At 36.4% G+C, this 23,239-nt stretch overlaps 1 protein-coding gene across 11 annotated transcripts in view; it reads right to left on the reverse strand.

The window, feature by feature from the left end:
* LOC121427221 (serine/arginine repetitive matrix protein 1-like) overlaps window positions 1-23,239 on the reverse strand; it is an 86,667-nt gene that overhangs the window by 32,826 nt on the left and 30,602 nt on the right. For 5 of the 11 annotated variants that reach the window (XM_041623509.1, XM_041623508.1, XM_041623507.1 and 2 more), the window contains exons 7-9: window positions 17,354-17,503; window positions 16,022-16,057; window positions 9,668-9,676 (exon numbers count right to left, since the gene is read on the reverse strand). In XM_041623509.1, coding sequence (XP_041479443.1) covers window positions 9,668-9,676; window positions 16,022-16,057; window positions 17,354-17,503 — 195 coding nt within the window. Of the gene's footprint in view, window positions 1-332; window positions 654-4,400; window positions 4,806-9,667; window positions 9,677-16,021; window positions 16,058-17,353; window positions 17,504-19,830; window positions 20,657-21,134; window positions 21,315-23,239 lie in introns of those variants that run through there. The other 6 variants (XM_041623513.1, XM_041623512.1, XM_041623510.1 and 3 more) reach the window with 6 other exon arrangements.

The raw sequence follows: 23,239 nt of genomic DNA on the forward strand, positions 1-23,239 counted from the left end.
ATTTCACTGTTAATCCACAAAGGTGCAAGAACAGCATGGTGGTTTAAACCAGAACTAACTTACTAGGTTTACAGGTAGTGTCAACAAAAAAGCACAAGTATTATTCACATGGAGGTGTTATTGACATATAAACTATATGTCAGAATAAAGCAGAACAAAAATTTGGTTACGACACCTGAACAACTTCACTGCAGACTGTTTCCGAGTCTCCAACACATAGGGCCTACATGCTATGTTTACCTTCAAATGGAATACAAATCAGTAAACAATCTCAAGTCTACATGGTATTATAAACATGTACCATCTCGAGAGGATGAAATATGATTACTTACAGATAGAACAACTCACACAGCATCAATAAAATGCATCTATCCACTTTCTTCAAAATCCACAGGGCAACCTGTCTCCACACTCTGGAGGAAGGAAATTAAAGACCTAAAAGCCTGCCTGGAAATATCCTACTACAGAAGACATACTTCCACTTCCAGGCATCGCACGCACACACACAAATGGCGAGTGACAATACTGTCAGTCGGCTGGATTGGACCGCACACAAGATCAACAAATGCAGAAACCACAATCTCCATTGATACCTGTAATACCAGTCTACCCCCAATTTACTCGGCCAGTGGTATTGCCCCTAATGCACATCTGCATTGCTGCGATATGAGCTCATTCAATCAAACCTGTTAGGGATACCTCGGAATGAGTCAAATGTATCGCCAGTTGCCGACGGCAACCTGGAACACATGTCTAGATGGCTAAATTCATCTTCTATTTTCTTGCTCTTCTTCTTATTTCTTCATCCCTCACTCTCTCTCCCTTCTACTTCTTCTCTTACTCATTTCCTACTTAAGTTTTTAGTTCTCTCTTACTTCTTTCCTCCCAACTCTCCTCCATTTATAACCATTTTTGTCAATATCACATTTTCCAACTCTTCTCTTCTCATTCCCCCTCTATTTCTATATCTAACTTTTTTTATACCCCCACTACCCCCCCTTTCCTGCACCTCTCTCTTCCTTTCTCTGCATCTTTCTTTCTTTCCTTCCTTCCTTCTACCCTTTCCTCCTATCCACCCCTCTCTCTCTCATTTCTCAATCTCTCACTCATTTGCTCAATCTGTCACTCTTCTCTTCTGTCTCTTCCCCTCTCTTTCTCTCTCTCTTTCTTGTTCTAATTTCCACTATCATTCCAACAGGAGGTTATAAAGGTCCTTAAATGGTTCCATACAGCACCCGATCACACAATACACAGTGGACCAAACCCATAAGAGCCAATTTTCTTCTCACATGCTGGACAAATCATGAAGTCTCATTGTCTGAAAAAGTAGTACCAGAAAGAGTACAATGTAGTACATTTCAAAAGACACAATCCTAACAATAATAAAGCCTTTGATATTTTAAAGTCTGTTAATCAAACTCTCTCTCAATATTTCCAATTCCCCAGCGGCAGAAATGACATAAGTACAGGATAATTTGTTGTTCAATCGCAATTTTCCCCATGGATGAAGATTAATACTTGTTTCATCCATTGTGGGAAGGGGTGGGGGTACTGTCATTACATGGGCTTTCCAAATGGACCCTTAACGAGTAATCATCCAACCATTTCAGAATACCAATAAAACTTAGTTGTTGTTATTGGTTTTTTTTTTTGGGGGGGGGGTAACTTCCCTACCGTAAAGAGTGCCCAAACCCCTAAAATAGTTCACTTTCAGATTAAATGTTTCAGTAATAACATATCTTTAAAGACAAGTTATGAGGTTTAAATTTCACAGATGCAGGGCTTGAATTAATTCAAGGCCTAGTTTTGGGTTGATTGCCTCTCTCATTAGCCTTAAGAGATTTGCTGTCACTCTTTAAATTTCATCCTTTGTGCTGTTATAAAGAAATGTGCCATAATTGTAAACGAATGGCCTTGCCCTAAAATACCAAAATACAAGGCTTGTAGCATGGATGTTCCAAATGTTTATAATAGGTTTCATGTTCATATATAACAATTCTGTTCTAATAAAATGAGCCTGCAAAAATGGGAGATTGTGCTTTTGAATTAATGTGCATGTAATAAGAAATTAGCAACTCCTCCTTTTGACACAAATAAATTGATTTGACTTAATCATAAGTATTCAAAGGCAGGGTTTTGGTAATATCCACAGGTGCTAATTACTCCCAATTTCCAGGCTTCCCCAAACTCCCCACTAAGAACCTTTTCAGCCCCCAATCAGGCTCTCACGCATCAGGTGCAATAGGTCCACGTCTCAAGCAAATAATGACGGGCAAATAACATTTGGCTCAATCTGCCCTCGCGATCAGGACATGGCGAATTTAGAGCGACATTTATCAGCGACAAATTTGACCTTTCAATGAGTCTGGCTATGATAGCTTGATGAAGGAAGGAAGGAGTGATTTTCTTTTTATTATCCGGAGAGCCAGAATGAAGCGTTGTCCTTCTTAGAGAAAGGGTCGAGAGCGGGTGATGGCGCTGCATGAGCACCGAGAGTCAGTCTGGTACTAGCGTTTGGCACCTGATAAAAGGGAACCCTGGAGAGAGGTGTGTTTACACTTGAAACTAGAGATGTTTCAGCCAGCATATAGACGGTTAAATGGAAAGCCATTTTTACGCTTACTCCTATTCACAAAAATAAATACCTTGTAGAGTTCTAACACTGTGGATTGCTGGGACCAGGGTGACCAGACGTCCCGTAATTCAGCAATTTGTCCCGCGCCCCTACGACCTTGCCCGGGATGCCATTTTATCCCTTATTTCACCATTTTGAACACATTCACTTGATAATATTCAAGAATTGCATTTTTCCTCAGATGCATATACTAGGAAATGAGGAAAAAGGGTGAAATGTTACATTGTTTTTTTTTAATTCTGTCAAAATCTATAACAAAGTTCAATGAATTTTGATGCATATAAACACATCTACTATCGAGTAACTTTATGCCTAAAGGCCACCGCACACCTTATGACCCGACTGGTCTACGAATGGCTTGCAACTGAGTGAGGGGCGATGTGACATCACAGCTCTTGTCAGCTTGAGAGTCGCAAACCGGTCAGACAAATCGCAAGGAAAATCGTAAGGGTTTGACATGTTGAATCCTTACAACTGGATCGCAAGCTCAATCCTCTTCCAACCAATCAGACAGCAGAATACCGATGCGTACATGATTAATGACACCTTTCACACTGATGTAAAACTAGAAATAATTTTGATACTTTGAACATTCCTTATCTAAACTGGGTTAATAGCTACATCACCCCACCCTAATATATAACATGAATTTCAATCCAGATTAACTTTAAGTGAAACTTAAAGTTAACTTATGAACACACCCAGCCCAATATCGTGTACCAGTCAATGCCACCTTTCACATTAATTGATGTAAAACTAGAAATAATTTGATTGACGGGCAGCACGATACAGCTCATTTAGCAAGACCAATTAACATAGGATCTGCATTGCTGTGATATGCAATGAGTAATTGACGACTTAATACCCATAAGGATGCGAATGAATGCTTAATCATCGTGGGGTGTTTCTAAAATATTTCTTTAATACAAAAATATGATTCACATGATTGTTACATAGTATATACTCTTGATATGAGCAATGAACGTTATTTTTCATTTCCTCCACCTTGGTCTTAATAAATAAGGAAAAAAAGGAAATCACCCCCCCCCAAAAAAAAAAGAATAAATAAAATATAAAAATATAAATGGAAAAGGAAGGACATTAAGGAAGACAAGAAAAAAATACTTGATAGGCTTAAGTCGTGAAAATCTCAAATACATCATAAATCTAAAAGACTTCCATCAAAGTATTTCAATATTTAATTTTAAAATAATATGGGTCCTACAAAATTGGAGTGTAACTACTCCCCATCCCCCCCCCCCCATTTGCTCCCAACCAGAAAAGTCTAATTGACTGGTACTATTATTTATATTATACTAATATATAACATCATCGCATATAAATGACTCAGATTTTGAAGAAAAAAAATGTTTTCATACATGTTTCAACCAAATCCAGAAACTAGTAAAATGCAATCTCCCTAGAACTGTTGATGATCAAAAAACATGTGTACATATCAAATATACAAACTAAATTTGTTGCACTATTGGCTACCACAAAATAACTTGATCATCAAATACTTTAAAATGGTGAATGTACTTACATAAAAATATCATTTGACTTTGGTTGTGTTTAGAGATACATTTATCCAGGCTTTTCAATGATATTTCCCTCAATGCAAACTTATACTAATCCATGCATGTCCGAATCTCTTGAAAGATAGACATAAAGATAAAATGAAAGGACGTTGAAAACTAAACTTTTGACAGTTCTGAAACTTTTACCCATATCCTCAAAAGTTTGTAGGAATTGGAAAGCAACCTACCTTGCATATTTGGAAACAACAGGCATGATTTTAATGTGATTTCCTTTACGCAAGGTCCTATACACCCACCAGTTCAGGTCTGTATCAATTTTAGACATCTTGGAAAAGTTTTTGGATGATTGTGTACTCCAAGTAATATTTCACAAGAACTATGGCTTACAACGGTCACAGAGATATTGAAGTAACTTCCATTCGAGAGTGGAATCGTCTCCAAATTGAGTATTCCAAGCAAAATCCTGTTTCTGGATATATCCTTTTTCTGGATACTTAAGAAATGAAATAAAGAGCACTGAATCGGATGACCGCCCTCCTTTGTAAGATATACACGAAATGCTAGAAAGAGGGGATGGATGTGAAATGAACACGAGCGAAGCATCCAATGCTGATTAAATACTGGCAATCAAAGCACCTGTGTTTCTCTCCGAGCTCTTCGAGTATACTTTCTAAAACTGGAATCCACTCCAGTTTTATACAGCCAATTGAATTACACAGTCAACCAGGTTATCGAGCCACACAAGTTGTTGTCGACGTCGTCATGAAAGGAAAGTACACAAGTCAGTCTATGAACTCCTGTGTAGGCATCGCTGGAAAGGCTGCCAAGAAAACTGCCCGACAAGCCAAAATTACCAGAGTGTACAAGTTGTGGCTAAAGCTCAAAAGATGTGTATTGAATTAAGGGTAATGCCAAAAGCAGAGCTAAAGACGTCTTCTGAACAGAGTCTTGGGCTTTGAGATGAATCTCAGGGAGAGATCGGATGAGAGCGGACGGTCGGAAGGGAGAAAAGTCACTATATTTTTCCGGATGCTGCCTTTCTGATCCTATTCTGATCTCCCTGTCTGCATCAGGATTAGGTTTTGTTGCTGGGTTCGGAGTAGAGATCGAAAATGAGAAACTTAAATTGGAGACCCTAAGGAACGGCTGCAACAGGGCCAGCGAGTTCCTGGCGGCCTGTGATTCATCACGATTAAAAACAGATGCAAAAAAAAATCCACAGAACACTTCTTCAAGGAGTTATACTTCATTGCATATTGAACCGAGAGAGGGGGATGGGGGAGGGCAGGGGGTCAATTAGTCTCATCCAGAGGACTTCTTCCTTCACAAATACTAGCCTCAAAATGGAGTTATATCTGAAAGGATTTAAAATGGAAGTCTAAGGAAACCCTTTTTTGAGAAGTATACATTTGATGTTTATTGCCATTCCATTTAATAGAATTAAGCCAGGAGTATAAGAAGAGTTTGAATTTAACCTAAAATAGCCACCTCTCAGGATCAGATCCCACTTAATTTCTTCTTTTGAACAAAGGATTTTGGCAAAATCTCAAATCTTTATATCAACAAAAGTCAAAATAACACCAACTCACCCCCTTCCCCAAGAGAGTAATTTACAAAGCCTTTTTATCTTTATTTGAAGGAGCTATTTTGAAATTTTGCGGACTAATTGCCCTTTATAATCATGGAAATTTTTTGTCAATTGGGGAAACATAAGAGGGCTACCCTATTATATCTCATCCTGAAAGAACTTCCGCAATATCACTAAAACCAACCAACTAGAGGTATGAAACAGCAGACTACATGTAGGCACTCTCCTCTAAACTTGGCCTAGAGCTTCTAGAATAGCTCGGGTAAGATACAAACTTAGGAGGGGGAAAGAAACGGATTTACAGTCCTCTTGCTAATGGCATTGAGCATGATTTGACCTGAGGAAAAGGAAGGGGATCGGATTAGATAACAAGAAGGAAAATAAACCTGTCAAGAAAGACAGGATAATCTCTAAATATGTAGGTTAGGTAACTACTATATATGTACCAAACTTTTTCAAAACTATGTCAGTGGAAAATATTACGCAATTGAAAAAAAAATCAAAAGATAGAGAGTATTTCAGAGGGGAAATATTTCATTAAAATCATTCTGTTAATAACTGGTTCTCATACCAACTGTACAAGTTATGGGTTTGCAAATGGATAATGCTAAATGCAACTTGTTAATCACTCCTGCCCCTTTTCGCTCTTAATGTCGATGTTTGATTTTACGATCTGATTTTATTTTGATTAGTATTGATTATTCAATTTCGGTGGGTGTTTTTGCTTCTTTTTTTTTGGGGGGGGGGGTTGTACGTGGATAAGCAGATCATTCTATGCTTCCATGCTAATCTTTACTTCCTTTGTTTTAAATTTCCCATATGATCTATCAGTGTTCTATCCTATTCCAGTTACCTCTTTCTTTTATACTTATTTTTTTCCAACATGTCATTGGGTGAAGAAAATATGGGATAGGTTGAAACTATATGGTCTGTAAAAACAAGGGCAAAGCATTCAAGACCAGTTTTATAACCCTCACCTTTTTAAATATCAGAAGTCACAGTTTCCGGAACTGACACTAAACAATGGCATTATGCAGCCAACAAATATTCAATAGGAAATAGGACAAAAAGAAAGAAAAAAAAATCCTAAATAGTCCTTATACACACCTTCAAATAAATGCATTGTAACTGCATTGTTTTCACACATACTTTTGACCTTATTTCCTCTTTTTACTTAACATAATAGAAATACAGACTTCCAAATTCCAATCCCGCAATTAGCAAGAACAATAAGGGAGTTCTTTTTGTAAGTCAAGAATTTTGGCAACTGTCTGCATGTTTCTGTAATCCTAACCTAATTGCCCATGATAATAGAGAAATCAAATTTTACCGGTTGAACAATCTATTCTGAGGAGAAAACTTCTGACAATTATGACAATAAAGGTCTAGTTTGAAAAAAAATGGACACAATGGTATGATTTCTGACTTTCTTTGTTCTGCTTTTTTTTTGTTCTCCTCGACTCTTGACTTCAGCAAATGGGTTTACATGGGAATCCACCCTAGTTTAGGGTGTAAATATATCATCGATAACATTCAGTTTAGACACATCATTTAAAACAAACCTAGCTTATAAATGGTAAGATCCCAAATTTTCTGCAATCTATGTCCTTTCAATATATTATGATATGATGAATAACTGTCCACTATGTAGTAACTTTGAATAAGCCTTCTCATGTCTGCATGTATTCATTTTGAGTAGTATATACACCTGATATTTTAATTTGTAATTTAAAGAGAAATGCCAGTAGTTGCAGTAAACACTGATTTCATGAGAAAGTCTGTAAAACCAGGCTTAATTGTCAGTATATCATCGAGGATCTAGATCTGGTAAAGTTACATAAACTGAACTTTGTGAAATCTTGAAATCTATGCTGAAAAATGTTCACACTGAAGATCACCAACACAGATAGGCACACGTGGGTCAGTGTATTATTATTGCTGGAATAAAGACCCGACGGAAGTGACCGAATCCGCACTTATTTTGCTTATTTCTCAGCAATTAAACAATTTCTTCCAGAATCCTTTGGCACATATTTTTTATTCATACAAACAGACACTTGGGTGGTCATTATATTAGATTCTGTAAAAATTCATTTTGAGATTGTTACCAATACTGGAATTTATCTTTAATCTGACAAGGTTCCATGTGAACAGAACTAAACTATCATGAAAATTGGCTCTCAATAGCGATTAGTGATACCAATCTCGATCATTAACTCATTAGATGTGTGGTGATAACAGCTGGCTTGCTGCCTTCAACTTTGGCTATCGCAATATCTTTTGGTGAAAATAAAAAACATAAAACATGGCATACAACCCAAATCAGTTGGCATACAAAAGGACGTTCAACCAGTAAATTGCCACTTGGTCTACACCCATTTTGCCAACTTTCCATTTGGTATAATGGTCTTATTTAGGCCACTGGCATCTTTTCCTGCCTATTTTTCAGTTTGGCAATACCATTTGGTCTAATATCCACTAAATTATATGCCACTTCAATAGTCTATGCAATTAGATAAAAACAGATATGAGCCAAATTCTCAATTGACAAAATGACAAATGATAAGGAGACAAATAGTCAATTGGACCATCTGGGCACAACAGTCCAAATGAAAGTTAGACCATGTGAACATTGGACCAAATGGTAATAATAGGAAAATAATTACAAATCAAGTGAGTTAAGGCATGATGGTGTTAGACGATCTGAAAATTAGACCATCTGCTATAGACTAAATCAATAAAAATCTTTCATCCATTTTCTGCATCCCCCTACCCCACTCCTCCCCAATTTCTTGAATAACAAGGGGAAATCCTCCTAGAAATATTTTATTTTTACAATATGTATGTGTAACCACCATACATGCTAAGAACAATCAGCTGAATGAAAATTGCTGATATTTTTTTCACTGGCATATCATACTTGCTACTATTTTCATGTGGTGACGTACATTACAAGATCATATGCTAAATATAAATCTCTCCTTTCAACACCAATTCTCCAAGAATATTTTTTTCTGCTCTCAGTTTCCTTTTTAATTGGCAAAGGGGAAAATCTTGGAAATGCATGTGCTTAAGTATAAGGGAACAAAAGACAGAATACATAAGAATAAGAATATAAAGTTTTATCTGTGAGAATGAAAATGAATCACACTTTATATGAAATCCAGATAATTATATCATAAAATAGGATTTGTTAACTCTGTAAAACTGGTAAAGAAAGTAAGAGAAGCATGTATAATCATTGATACAATGAGCTCATTAACTATAAATTACTAGTAAATATTGTTCGATAAAAATACCAAGGGTGAAAAAAAATACACTTTGATTAATATAAACATACTTGTCAACATTCTCAATGAATAAAATTTGATAATACTTAATAAGCAAATCAATTCTTGAATGTAATGAGACAAATATAGCACATAACATTTACAAATTACAATTATTCTTTATGATATTCAAACATGAAAATACAATATTGCAAAGGCAGCTTGAATAACTTATTTTGTTATGCGAAAGAATTTCAGCATAGGAAAAACAAACACATAATGAAACCGATTAATAAAAGAAAATATGATATTAGAAAAATCATAAGAAAAAATATGACAAATTGGAATGGGGAAGAAACCAATAAAAAAATAATAACAAAGCACACTAAAAAGTGACAGGCCCAATAAATGTGAGAAAATCTTTCAAAATTTTCTACAGAAAAGGCAAAAATCAATATTACGCACAGAGGAAATAATAATAAAAGGCAAAAACATCAAAGCAACATGGGGAGGGAAGAAAATAACTCATCACAAAAAAGCGTGTGGCACCACAAACTCAAAAGCAAACCAAGGTGAAGGTGGGGTTGGAAAAGAACCAATAGATGGGACTACACGACACACCATTTCTAATACATACCCATGCCAGCTACGCAGGTAAGAGATTCAGCAAAGCGTCACACACCAGACAGATACCAAGATAATGAGAGAGAGTTGAGTTATGGATGATGGTGATGGCAGAGGAGGTGGATGTGTGTGTATGTCCATGGTGGAGAAGAAGAATCGGAAGACAACCCAACGACCGAACATTACCAAGGCAAGCCCCCACACAGACAGACGCCACCGAGCAATAATGAGATTGTGCGGATCGTAATGCCGGGGTAGCCAAGCGTGCGATATATAAACATCCGGCGTCAGGGAATATGACGAACAGGATGGATAAATAGATAGAAAGAGGAAGATGGAGAGAGACAGAGATAGAAACGGAGAGAGACAGAGATAGAAACAGAGAGAGGCAAACAAGGAAAAGACATGTGACATTGGGATAAGGATGGAAAAAAGGTAGACATGGATAAGATAGACATATTTTGGAATAGATGGAGAGAGAAGATGAGATTGGATGACAAGGATGTGTTTGAAAAGAAAATAATGAAACAGAGATGATAATAAGCTTAACCACGAGAAGAGCATCTCAAAGAAAAAAGAAGAAATTTGAAGGTAATGAAATCAAAAGAAGATTTCGTAAAGATATTTGAAGAAGATACGGAGAAATCAAAAGAAGTTTTTAAGAAATCCAAAGATGATATGAACATACTCAAACAAAATGTGAACATAATCAGAGGAAATGTGAACATATTCAAAGAAAATGTGAAGTACGTAAAATAAAAGAATGATAAATTTTCAGTCAAGAACAGACAGAACAAAATAAGTTCAAGAAAAGACAGAGAGAATGGGAGGTAAGAAAAGGAAAAATGGAAAGAGAAATCCAGTTTGAAGAGGGGAGAGGGGAATTAAAGGGAAGGGAAGATGGAAGAAAACACTCATGAGTGAGTCTAATAAGCAGTGAGCCTGAAAAAACTCCTGGGTGAACTTGAAAATTGGAATCCTTCAATTTCATTTGACATGCAGAATCCTTTCTGTACGAGCATGCAATCATGCCAGACTGTACCAGACATAGCTATTCCTTTCAAGATTGATCTGGGAGGATTCATGTTTCTAGTTATGTCTTCAAATCAAAACAGAATGGGTGAAGGGGAATCACCTGCTATGAAGAATATGAAATTGTAATAGTTAGCTTTCAGGTTCTTTTTCCAGTATTAAAGAAATATTCTAGTTTATACAAAAAAGGGGGAGCCAAAATATTTGTGCAATGTAAGACTTGCATGACTATGCTATAACTGGCGCCATTATTTTTAACTCTTTCATTTAAAAAATTAAGAAAAAAAAGGATAAGTTGGGGAAATACTTGTAGCCTCATATTGTCAGTGATAAAGTGCACAATTTTTTTTAAAAGTGTACTATTTGGCAGCTCCGAATTGGGACACTTTAATTATTGGCTAAACAAAAGGACAAAGATACAGTATACTGCTGGTTTTTCATGAAATATCTATTTATTCTATGCATTGCCAAAAAATGCTTGCATGCAACATTCCTTTGACAAGGCATACATGTATCATGCTAATTAATGCATTTAACAACACAAGCAGCAAACCTCATTGGGTGATTAAAACTCAACGAATAATGCACTACATAACAAAAAGAACAACAATTTTCATATGCCTTTCACAGTGAACCAAGCAACAAAATTCATCACTTTACAGCAGTTTCATGTAATTATGTCAAAGGAAAAATTCAAATGGCCAAATTTCATTTTTGCTCGTTTTCACAAGGGCAGCAAATTGGCCATAAAGAGAAAGAGAGAACAGCGGAAAAATGGCTGAAAACAGTAAGTTGCTCACTGTATCTGATAATACACCTAACATTGTCAGCTTATTCCCTAGAGTTTTAATATATTAATAATTCATGTATCAATAAAGTGTTTTGGTTATGGACTATTAAGTGCTATACATGAGAAAAAAATGAGAAAATAACCACTTATACAGTAGGCCTACACATGTATGAAACTTGTCTCATGGAGTTCATGGTGCGTTCTAACCAGAGAATATCCATCCATGAAAAACACCAACAGATGGTATGACAATCATCTCTCTCAAATCAACAACAATCTTCAGCTACTGCTTCTAATTAACAGGTGATTTTCTGACAAAAATGGAAACTGGAGGGGGGGGGGTCCTGCCACCATGTGATAGTGACAAGATCGGTTTGTGTTTCAAAGAGCTGTTGAAACTTCACAGAGTTTCAGTGATACGAATCAACTCTTGTTCGCCAAATTTTTGTCTTTTTTGGGGGGAATCAGATGACAATAATATTTAGGACATCACCTCAGGAGCTACGAACCAATAAATAATAATGCTTTCCATGATGATCGTAGGGCAAAAAACAGAAGGAGAGAAGGGAAAAATGTGTTTCCTTTTGATGCCTGAAAAAATTTGATCTAATAATTCCTCTAAACCTGAATAAAGTGTGCCAAAGGTGTGGCAAACTTCCATGGGGAAAGGCACTGAATTACACCTGTGACCTTGTTTGGCTATCCGCTTCCCTTCGCTTCCACTTCTTTTCATTCAAATTAACAAGATTCTGCCGGGGTTTTTTTTGTTTAAAAGTCCCCATGTCCCTTTATTTCACCAAATATAAATTTTATATACCACTTTCACAACTTCTTCCATTATTGTGCCTTTAATTACACCACCTCAAAGTCTAAGTCTCAATGGTAGGGTCTACATGTATATATGGAAAGGAAGGCCAAGATGCACCTCCTCCTGCATCCCAAATTCGTCTAGGTAATTCTGGTCACATCTATGCTGTGGTCCCCCCCCCCGCCATTTCCTACCATACGCATAGTACTAAGCCATCAAACCCCACCCCCTTAATCTCCATGCACCTACACCCAACCCCCCCCCCCAAAAAAAAAAAAATCTTATGAGTCTATACCCCCTTAATTCCAGACTTTATCCACGCATCATCAGGGTATGAGACAGGTACATCCTTCACCCAATAGGGGTGCACTCAGGGGGGATATCAAATCATAATTCCCTATAACTATACCTTAAAATATCTACATCAAGATTCACAGCTAAACTACATGTAAGGACCAAGCCAATTGACGTGAAATGTTTTCTTTCAATTGACATGAGAATCCACATCATTATCATGATCAATGGAGGGTTGTGGCCCAGTGGATTAGTCTTCTGACTTTGAAACAGAGGGTCATAGGTTTGAATCCCAGCCATGGCATAATTTCCTTCAGCAAGAAACTAATCCACATTGTGCTGCACTCTACCCAGGTGAGGTGAATGGGTACCCGTTAGGAAGAAATTCCTTGAATGCTTGAGTGCCTAGGCAGCTCAGCTAAAGCCGGGGTAATAATGATTGCAGGGCCCGCTGGTAGAAAAGATTTTGAAACTGAAGTGGCTACCCTGGGTAAATATACCTATATTATTATCATATCATTATTAATATCAATGTCATATTTTGAAAAACAATTCTGCTATACCAGTAAAGAATTGACACCTGAGCAAACCTGTCTTTGGAGCTAGGCACGTAGCTTATTGAATCATGAATTTATAACTAATTAGAAAGCTATGAAAAAGAAAATAATACCTTTGAATAGAAAATATTGTCTAAACTTAGTAATAATCTTATGAAAAGGAAGGAAAAACTGCCTAACACATTTTGAAATACAGACATGTATTCCAAAAATAAACAATGAGTTTATACTGATGCAAAGAAATACTAAAATTGAGGGGAAAAAGAAACATTATTACCGACAAGTCAAAGAAAAAGAAGAAAAGATAAATGGGATACTGAAATCACGGGTACTTGTTGTTAGCTGTGCTGGGGTGACTATGATAGTGAACATGAGCTTCTTCGTCAATTACATATACACTTATTCCATTAAAAGGAAAGAATTTTTTTTTCAAACGAATGGAGTTAAAAATTATATAGATAAAATTGTCTGAGAATGATTTCACTGCATACAACTATATGGTAAAAAGATGTTGTATTTCATGTAGGCATATATATCTATATTGCTCACAAAACCAAACATCCATAGCAAATAATATTAAAGCAAAATCTTCACAGCAATCTCACATACAAATATGCTCCACTCGCTTTGGGTTACAACTGAATCAGCAGAAGGGACTTCAGGGGAGCAAATATTTCATTGATTTTGTTATAAGCTACTGAAATCCCTCCACCTGATTGGCTGAGAGCAAAGTTGTGAGTGAAAATCACTGACAAGATGGTTCATGAAACACTCCCCAGCTATAAACAAGATTAGATTCCCTTGAAATGATGTAATAAGTCTAAAAGGCAAAGCATGCATTCGGTCATGTCATTTTCGTCTTTGCAGAACCTCGCACTTCCGTGGAAGATCTCCGAAACTCAACTGACCCTTTAAGAATTTATTTTATTGCCCTAAGGATATAAAGACTGACTAGGTAACATTGGGAAACCTGGGTTAAATTCTGAATAAACTTATCATCCCTTTTTTAAATACTGTCCTAATAGACTAGGTAAACAAAATATTGATGTTCATCAATGTTCAATAAATTCAAATTCAAATCCAATTCACATTTGGTGTGTTTAAAGGTCAAGTCCACCTCAGAAAAATGTTGATTTGAATCAATAGAGAAAAATCAGACAAGCACAATGCTGAAGATTTCATCAAAATCGGATGTAAAATAAGAAAGTTATGACATTTCAAAATTTCACTTATTTTTAACAAAATAGTTACATGAAAGAGCCAGTTACATCCAAATGAGAGAGTCAATGATGTCACTCACTCACTATTTCTTTTTTTTTTATTGTTTGAATTATACAATATTTCAATTTTTACGAATTTGACGATGAGGACCTCCTTGCCTGAAGCACAAAATGTTAAAATAATGGAATTCCACGTGTTCAGGGAGGAATGAAACTTCATTTCACATGACAATGACGAGAAAATCAAAATATTTCATATTTCAAACAATAAAAAACAAAAGAAATAGTGAGTGCATGACATCATCGACTCTCTCGTTTGGATGTATCTGGCTCGTTCATATAACTGTTTTTGTGAAATGAAGCGAAACTTTGAAATGTCATAACTTTCTTATTTTACATCCGATTTTGATGAAATTGTCAGTGTTATGCTCGTTGAATTTTTCTCTTTTTATTCAAATCAAGTTTTTGTTGGGGTGGACTTGTCTTTTAAAAGATTGGTGATGTTCACATTTTAACTTTGATCAATTTTAAATATTGTACTTATGCAATGCTTGCTGACCCTAATACAAGCAAATCTTGGGCCATTTGAATACTTGCATTTGAACAAAAACAAAAAAAAATGCAATTTTATCTTCAGATAATCAGACATGTACTACATATATATTATAAATTTGTGCTTGACTTTCAAATGGTTTTGTTTTGCTAAAAATGTAAAAATGTATGAATTGATAGAAAATCTGAACATTCACTCCATACCGCTTAATTTTACTTCTAAATAACAAGCCAACCCCAAAATGTGAACATAAGTTAATAAAGCTCATTTTTGTCAGTTATAATCTAAACAATCACATTATATCCTAAGTGTTGGAGGATATAGTGTACATGACTAAATATCAGCATGATCCAATTGCCTATTTCCTGACACTTGAGAATGCTTTGCTTTGCCTTTATATCTTAAAAAAACATAACTTGTGTGAACAGGAAAAATAAGAAACGTGCAAGATTGTGCTGGAAAAAAAATGCACAAGATGCTAGAGACAAGCAATAAAAAATGACATATCTAGGAGGGGGGGGGGGGGGGCAAGAGCAAGGTGCTATATTTGTTTTCCCGTTCAAATATCTGAAATATCTGACACCAAGACAAACACAGAGGTAGCACCCTTTTCATCTTGATGCCAGAAGTTTTTAGAATATGACTTTCAGTAAAAAAAAAATTGCATGCTCCCCCCCAAAAAAAGGGTACCCAGGGAATGTGCCCTCTTGCCCCCTAGATACGCCACTGGTAAAGAAGAAGTCATGCAAAGAAAAATTGCATCCAGAGATAAAGTATTTATGTAATGCCAAATAGAGTTGAAAAAGATGTTTCCAAATGAACAACCATCAGTGATTAAGTGTAGCAAAAGAGTGAAATGTACAATGTAGTGATTCGCATGATTTCATGTAGATTCCGTGAAGGGAAAGTGCTGTGCTTTTGAGGTGTATATTAGCAAAGAAGAAATTGGTCCCAAGAACCTCCGAATTTATCAATAAGCCCACTTTTAAATGACTGAAAAATTTATATACATGTAGTTTTTGATGATTTTGCAGAAAATTGAATGAATGAGAGTTATTAAGCGTGATATTGAAATAAAAAGTGCTGAATTATGCATTTTATTCGACATCTTACCTCTGACGTTTAGGTCTCTGCGATGCATACAATATGCTGTAAAATGGTGTCATGAATAAATTATATACTATAGCAAATAAAAAAACATGCTTTGAAAATCATAAATGTCCTTTTAATTCCCAGAAGAAAGGAAAACCATGTAATTTTACCCCCAAAAATCTTAAAATCAAAAGCCAAATCGTAAAACTTTAAAACAGCTAGATACCGAACTGTGACACTTGACATAGTCCTAAATTGGATCTTTAATCATAAGGGGAAAATATTTTAGTATAAATGCAAGAAATGGAGGAATTTCCTTCATTGCCGTTCAAAATGGAAATGCTACTTTGTGTCATTCCTTTGCGGTGGGCAGTGAGATCCTATCTGAGTGTGGGTGTAATCATGCATAAACACACGTCCACAATCAGTGCAGAAGAAAGAGTATCAAATCAACCCATTGTCATTCCCCGAGCATGAAATATGGTGTTTGCCAAACAAATCAAAATAGGGAAACAATACCAGATTCCAGAATAAAAACCACATCCTAATTATGAAGTAATCGGTTTTATTTGTTTGTAATCCGCAGAAATATCAATATCATGGCTAAAAAAATATTATTTCGTAATTTTTGTTGTGGGGTTAATAAACTGTTCCAATGATTTAATTTGGATAATAAGTTGAAATTGAATGACTAATTCACATCTCATGTTTAGCACAAGTAACAAAATAATGCATATTATTAATAAATGCTTGTACAAGCTTAAGTTGTTAAATATAAAACACTGTATTTCAAAAGCATTTTGTATAAATTTTGATTTGAATTGAATATTCATTGAACATTAAAAATATGATTTTGACTTAAATTAAATAAATGAAATGAAAATATATATATATCATGTATTTTGAAATCATACAATGAAATATGGTATTGATTATCCAAGTGAAAACTTAAACTCAAATGCAAGCTAATCTGTAGTATGATATCCCATAAACAAATGTCATCTCTGGAGTAATGAAAATGGCATGTAAATATGAACATGATGAAAATAATCATATCTTATTAAGATATTGGGAAGAAAATCAACTCTTTAGAATTTCAACAAATAATGTCAAAGCTAACAATAGATTGTTTGAAAAGTCATGCCACAGGTTGTCACGGAAACACCCACACAAACTGTGCAGCAATATCAACTCAAAATTCAATGTATACCATCGATATATTCAACAATTAAACACTCACAATCATAAAACAGTAATACCTTACATGCAAAATTCTTCAGTATACAAAGCGAGTCACAAAATCAGCTCAAAATAGAGAAAATTAAAACAGTATTTAAAAAAGAGATATCCTACCTTCGTCTGTTTTCTGTTTTAGAAGACCTTCCGCTCCTCCATCTTTTGAGCTTCCCCGTCTGATTGTTGCCGAGGGCAACCGTATCCACCCGCTGGAAGTATCCAATCTTTCCCATCGGATTTATGCCCTTCCACACTCCAGTGTCGTCACTGAAGAGAACAAATTGGAAAACAGCGGAAAAATTGCTCGATCAATGATGAACAAAAATATAAAGGGACAAACCCATTGGAACATGTATGATAAATTTCAAGGTTTATCCATGAAACTACATGTACCTGAAAAAATATTTGTATACTGTGGAAATGCATGCCAATAATGACAATGATATCACAGAAGTTTATTGGCATTCTAATACGTAGATGCCAACAGATTTGGAGAACTGATGATATAATATACGCATCCACATTAAGGTGCTCATGCACCACAGAAGTAGGTTTCGATGCGTGCCTTTGTTGGACTTTCCGGTTTTCTAGGTGAAGTTCACGCAAGCAAAACTACCTTGATAGACATTTTATCTTTTATCATACCAAGCAAAACATTGTAGAAGTGAGGCAAACTTTCATGTCTCACCTAAGTATACACTGTCTACTCACAACAAGTTGGAAAAACAATAAAATCAATGATGGAATGTCTAAAGAGATGCCAATTGTAGAACAATTCCCAAGCCAGAAAATCTACAGAAAAACCACATTCAGGTGAAGACAGAATCCGAGACAGGTGCGTGGTATCCCAGAATGGCACCAGTAATAGCTACTACCTCTCTGAATTCAAGATCATTCCAAATATAAAAGCATTACACCATTCAATCATGAACACAAGTGCAACGTGATCCTGGGGTATCTCTACCCTATGACGCCACCACGTCTTGGGGGTTTCAAACTTAGTAAGGTGAGTCACCGTCTTGCAGAACATGGAACGCAAGCGGCTGCGTTGTGGTTTCGGATGTAGAGATTCGCTCCGTCCTCACATGAATGTTATTCTTGGATGATGAGATGACAAAAGGTTACACCACATGAGTTTTCAGCAGCAGAAGGACGACGCCTGCCAACATTGCAAGTTCATATAAAACTGGGACAAATGATTACAAAATATGAGAATGTTTTCATTAACCCGTTAAATACTGATCTAATTCTCAAATTATGTACTTCTAGAACAGTCCGATTCCCGGTAGTTGGTGACTTAACAGGGGCAGTTGGCAGAAGCTTTTGTGATAAAGTAGTAGTGCCCTTTTGGCTCTATACAGGTAATATATTGTTTCCTTCATCCTGTTGTAAACAGTAGCTTGTTATCCGGTGGTTTTCAAAACCACTTTCTCTTCCTCCACTTCCTTCCTTCATAACACCCTCGTATCCGATGTCATCATTCTGATTTAAAGAGACCATGTCAGCTCATCGGTAAAGCTTGATTAAGGAAAGTCCAGGGGCACAAAAACATTATTGTCTTTGTAAAGGTTCAATCAGACATAAAATCAATAATAATATCATAGCTCTTGTATATCACATATCAAATCCCTATGTGCTTCCAAATGACTTGGGCATAATGACCCTGGCTTTAGCCCTGTAGCCTTTTGCAGCTCATAAAGCTTTTCCAAGTAGGAATCCTGCCCTCCTCACTATTTACATCACCTGGGTTGAGTGCAGCACAGTAGGGATAAATTCCTTGCTCAAGGAAAGTAACACCATGGCTCAGATTTGAACATATGACCCTCTGATTGAAACGCGAGAGTCAGAACCACTAGACCACAAAGAGGTTAAGTAGTAAATTTCCTGGTTTCTTTGTCTGCAAGGAAAAATTTGTTTAATTCATGCATAAAATACATGTATTAGTCACCCAAAATTCAGTTGTAACTGTTTACGTTTGTCACTGAAGAAAAGACACAAGTTGGATCGAAGAATCAAACCAAAACGTTGGATGTTTCCAATAGCAAATCCATATTGGGCACAATTTGAAACTGCAAACTTTGAAATAATCACAATTAAAATTTACTTACCACAATGAAAACATTGAAAATAATGAAGCCAATTTCTGTGCTATACCCAAATACAATCCAATCCAAACTACGATACAAGAGAAAGAACACACGCTACGACCAGCATTATAAAAAAAAACATTCGCTCGCTCTGTCAGATAACCAAGCAATTACAAGACACCCTTGAAGCTTTGTGTGACCAAACTTCAAATAATCTTCCAAAGTCGATAGATTATACCCTCGGGGTCAGTCCGTGTACAATCTCAATAATGCTATAGAAGTAGGTCTCCACCCTGCTATCAATATCACACGTACACGCCTCAAAACTCTCTAGAGCTCGAGCTATTCAATGATAAAAACTTGAGAAAGTCTGTCTTGAAGAAGCCGATGCCGGGTGTTGAAAGGCAAGGATGGCAGAATTAGTGACCCCACTGACTGACAACTCTTCAGTGCGTATTCTGGTAGATGGTGAGAATACAAGTCGATGAAGCAGGGAATCTTCCTTACCTATTTGCGTTGATCTCGTACATCGCGGATAATCCCGGTTGATAATCGCAGAAAATAATCACACGCCACTCCTATCCAAACCAAAATAGCTGCAAGTGCTCTGATCACAGACGAAGTCAAAACAGGAGTCCTGTTGATACAGCACTCATATCACAACCGAGTTCGATGCCCTTGTGCTCGCTGGCGGGTTGCGCCCAGATCAGCGGCTGCAAGACTTGAATAAGGCCAGGATCCTTGCTACAAACCATGAACCTAGCTTGGTTACAATCCTTGTGTGTCCACTCAATCAGCATATGAAATCCTTTTGTTTTCAGACGGAAACATCCTCACATGATCACGGCCATGGGATCACACACCGACTTTATGCCCCATTTCTGAACTGTTGTTCTGAATTGTTGGTATGCAATACCACGTAAGTGTAACTTTTATTTTGCAATATCCAAACTAATAAAGCAACAATGGAATAGATCCATCTATTCACATTCTAGAATTGCGTGCACCACTTTAGATCCCTTCAACCATCTGTAATGAAACAATGATTTTTTTTAATCATCATTTACTCCTACTCTGTTTTCCGAGAAAATAATAGGTCTTGTTGTTCATGAAAATTGTTTGAAAACACTAAAATTTATATTCTTAACAGATGTCTAAGCTAGATCCTTTAATGATGAATAAACAAATCCAGAATTTGATCCAAAGTCATAAAAGTTATCAACCATTATAAATTACACATACATGTAGATATCCAACAATCAAATCCAGAAATCACCAACTCAAACTTCAAGACAAACAAAAATCACTAAGTGCTGAGCTACACATTATTCACAAATGAAAGTACATGTACCTTCTAAAAGTAGCAGTATAAATGAAGTCCATCACTCTTGGCCTAAAGCCTTTATGGGCTCAAAGTCCCATAACACAGTGCTTAACGATTGATTATAAGTTAATCTGCACCACTGGATGTATACAACAGCCAATGCTACCAATCGCAGATGTCAGTCGTGTGATCAATTGCTGCACTTTGTGTCAGACGAGCTGGCTGGTGATTTGGTAACAACTCTTTTGATAAGCAATCCAACTGTTGTTGATAAACACTCTCCACATCCTTTCAGTCAGGGCAAAACTTGAGTAATTAGTCAGATACTGCTTTCAAACACAACACAAACTTTGCCACATTTCCCAGAGAAAATACCTAAATAAACCTTTCAAAACCTACATGTAACAAAATTTAACAAAGTAAGTTTTGAATTAGCAAACCTAGGCAGAGATATAATGAAAGACAACTCATACAAGAACGTACTTACAGTTTTTGAAGATATGGTAACAACGTTATCAACCATCGAGCAGACACTGAAGAAACAGCTGCCTTCGTTAACACTTCTTCAAATCAGTCTCGCACCAAAGCTTTGAAAATCCCAACACAAGCTTTCCAAGCAATCAGCTTGATTCCCCTTGATTTTATTTCTCTAACTAGATCAGATCACGTAAAGACTCCCCACCCACTAAAATCTCTTACAGATTACCAGGACGGTTTGATAGACGGACAGATCCAACAGGAAGGCATGTGTGAGAGCCTTTCAAAGATCGCACCCTACACTGAGAAGCAGCTCATAAGCAAATCCTGGACTAGCTTGTAAGGCAAGCCTATATCTTGTTGCTGTAGCTATCTCCTGCAATGGATATGGGAAGGAGGTCTGTTCATGTTACAAACCTTGAACGACACTATTCCTAGGTTCTGTTCACACTGTGCTTCAAACTGTACCAAGGAAAAATGAGAACACATGATACGTGCAAAAAAATGTGAATTAAAATAAAAAACCAACAGCAACATCCGTTTTATGACATATCACAGCTTCTGTGCCTTTTTCAGGACACCATATCATTAACAGCAAACCGGATGTTCAATCATGTAAACCATCACAAACTATGAGTGACACCACTCCCAACATCCTGTCTGCACAAGGCATCAAACCTGCTTAAAACCACCCCAAAGAAAAATATAAACATATGTTACATGCAACAAATTTTAATGAAAATATCAAATATACACACACTACTGCGATTTTTTCCAGGACTCCGCTATCAGGTCGTCCAATCGCGCAAGTCGTTTAGAAGCAATTTGAAGGTGTTTGGTGCGAGTTGGTTAGATTTTTGTGTGAATGAATCACCACGTGGTAATACAGCAGTTGAACTCCGATATCGACAACCTGGAACAACTCCAATATGTACTTCGACATGGATCGAGCAACAATTAGAAGAACTTGATCACTCTGCAGCTCTGGATTAGATTCTGCAGATAGTTCCTCTCTTTACTGCTGGTTTGGGCAGAAAGTACGTTTTTTCCACTTATATGTATCCTTCTAAGGTAGAAGATAAGATATAATTATACTACCACCGAACTGAGGGAAGATACAACTGAAACCAATACTTTATACTTGAAAAGGAAGAACATGTTGAAAACAGGATGTAGGGCAGTAATTGTATCTTTAAGATTAAAACGCAAAAAAAAAACAGAGAAAAACAAAGCTTAACAGCATGAATAATTTATGAAGAGAAGGAAATGATGCTTTCAAGAAAACAACCTCAATGAGGTATTTTGCAATCCACATAATCAAAACAAGACTTTTGAGGTATTAGGTTACAAAAATGTGATAAGCTGAAGAAAAGAAATCTGTGTGCATCAGTTTACCGTAAAGGAATATGTGAAATAGAAAAGAAATAGCTTCATCGGATAATAGAATCATGGTATATAATATATGTACCTGTACACATGATATGCAAGCAGATCCCCCATTAAAACAAATTCTATAAAATCCCAACATTTCAATGGTTCATGATAACAAATTTTCTTCATAGAAGTTAGTATGACATAATTTGTCTTATGATAACATGAATGCATAAATAAAAACATTTTCCATTTTCTGAGAAAACTGCAAATACGACTCAGAAAACATGGGGAGAGGGTGTGCTTGCATATGAAATTAATTGAAAATCTTTAACTCTGCACCTCCTAGTCAGTGTCAAGTGATATCAATTCCATAAAATGCCATTTTCTCAGAAAATCTTTTACTTTATAGATGCATGATGGGGCATTGTGGTTATGACTGTCGTCTCTCAATCTGAGGGACGTAGGTTCGATTCCTAGCCATGGCGTGTTTTCCTTCAACAAGAATTTACCCATATTGTGCTGCACTCAACCCAGGTGAGGTGAAAGGGAACCCAGTAGGAAGACATTCCTTGAATGCTTGAGCACCTAGGTAGCCGAGCTAACGCCGGGTAATAATAATAGCAGGGCCCGCTGGGAGAACAGTTTTCAGAACTGAAGTGGCTACCCTGGGTAAATATACCGTTCTATTATTATCATTATTTGATTTTTATCAGACCAATTATTTCATAATTGCTTCTGTGA

The sequence above is a fragment of the Lytechinus variegatus genome, chromosome 14, assembly GCF_018143015.1.
Source record: "Lytechinus variegatus isolate NC3 chromosome 14, Lvar_3.0, whole genome shotgun sequence".
Lineage (NCBI taxonomy): Eukaryota > Metazoa > Echinodermata > Echinoidea > Temnopleuroida > Toxopneustidae > Lytechinus > Lytechinus variegatus.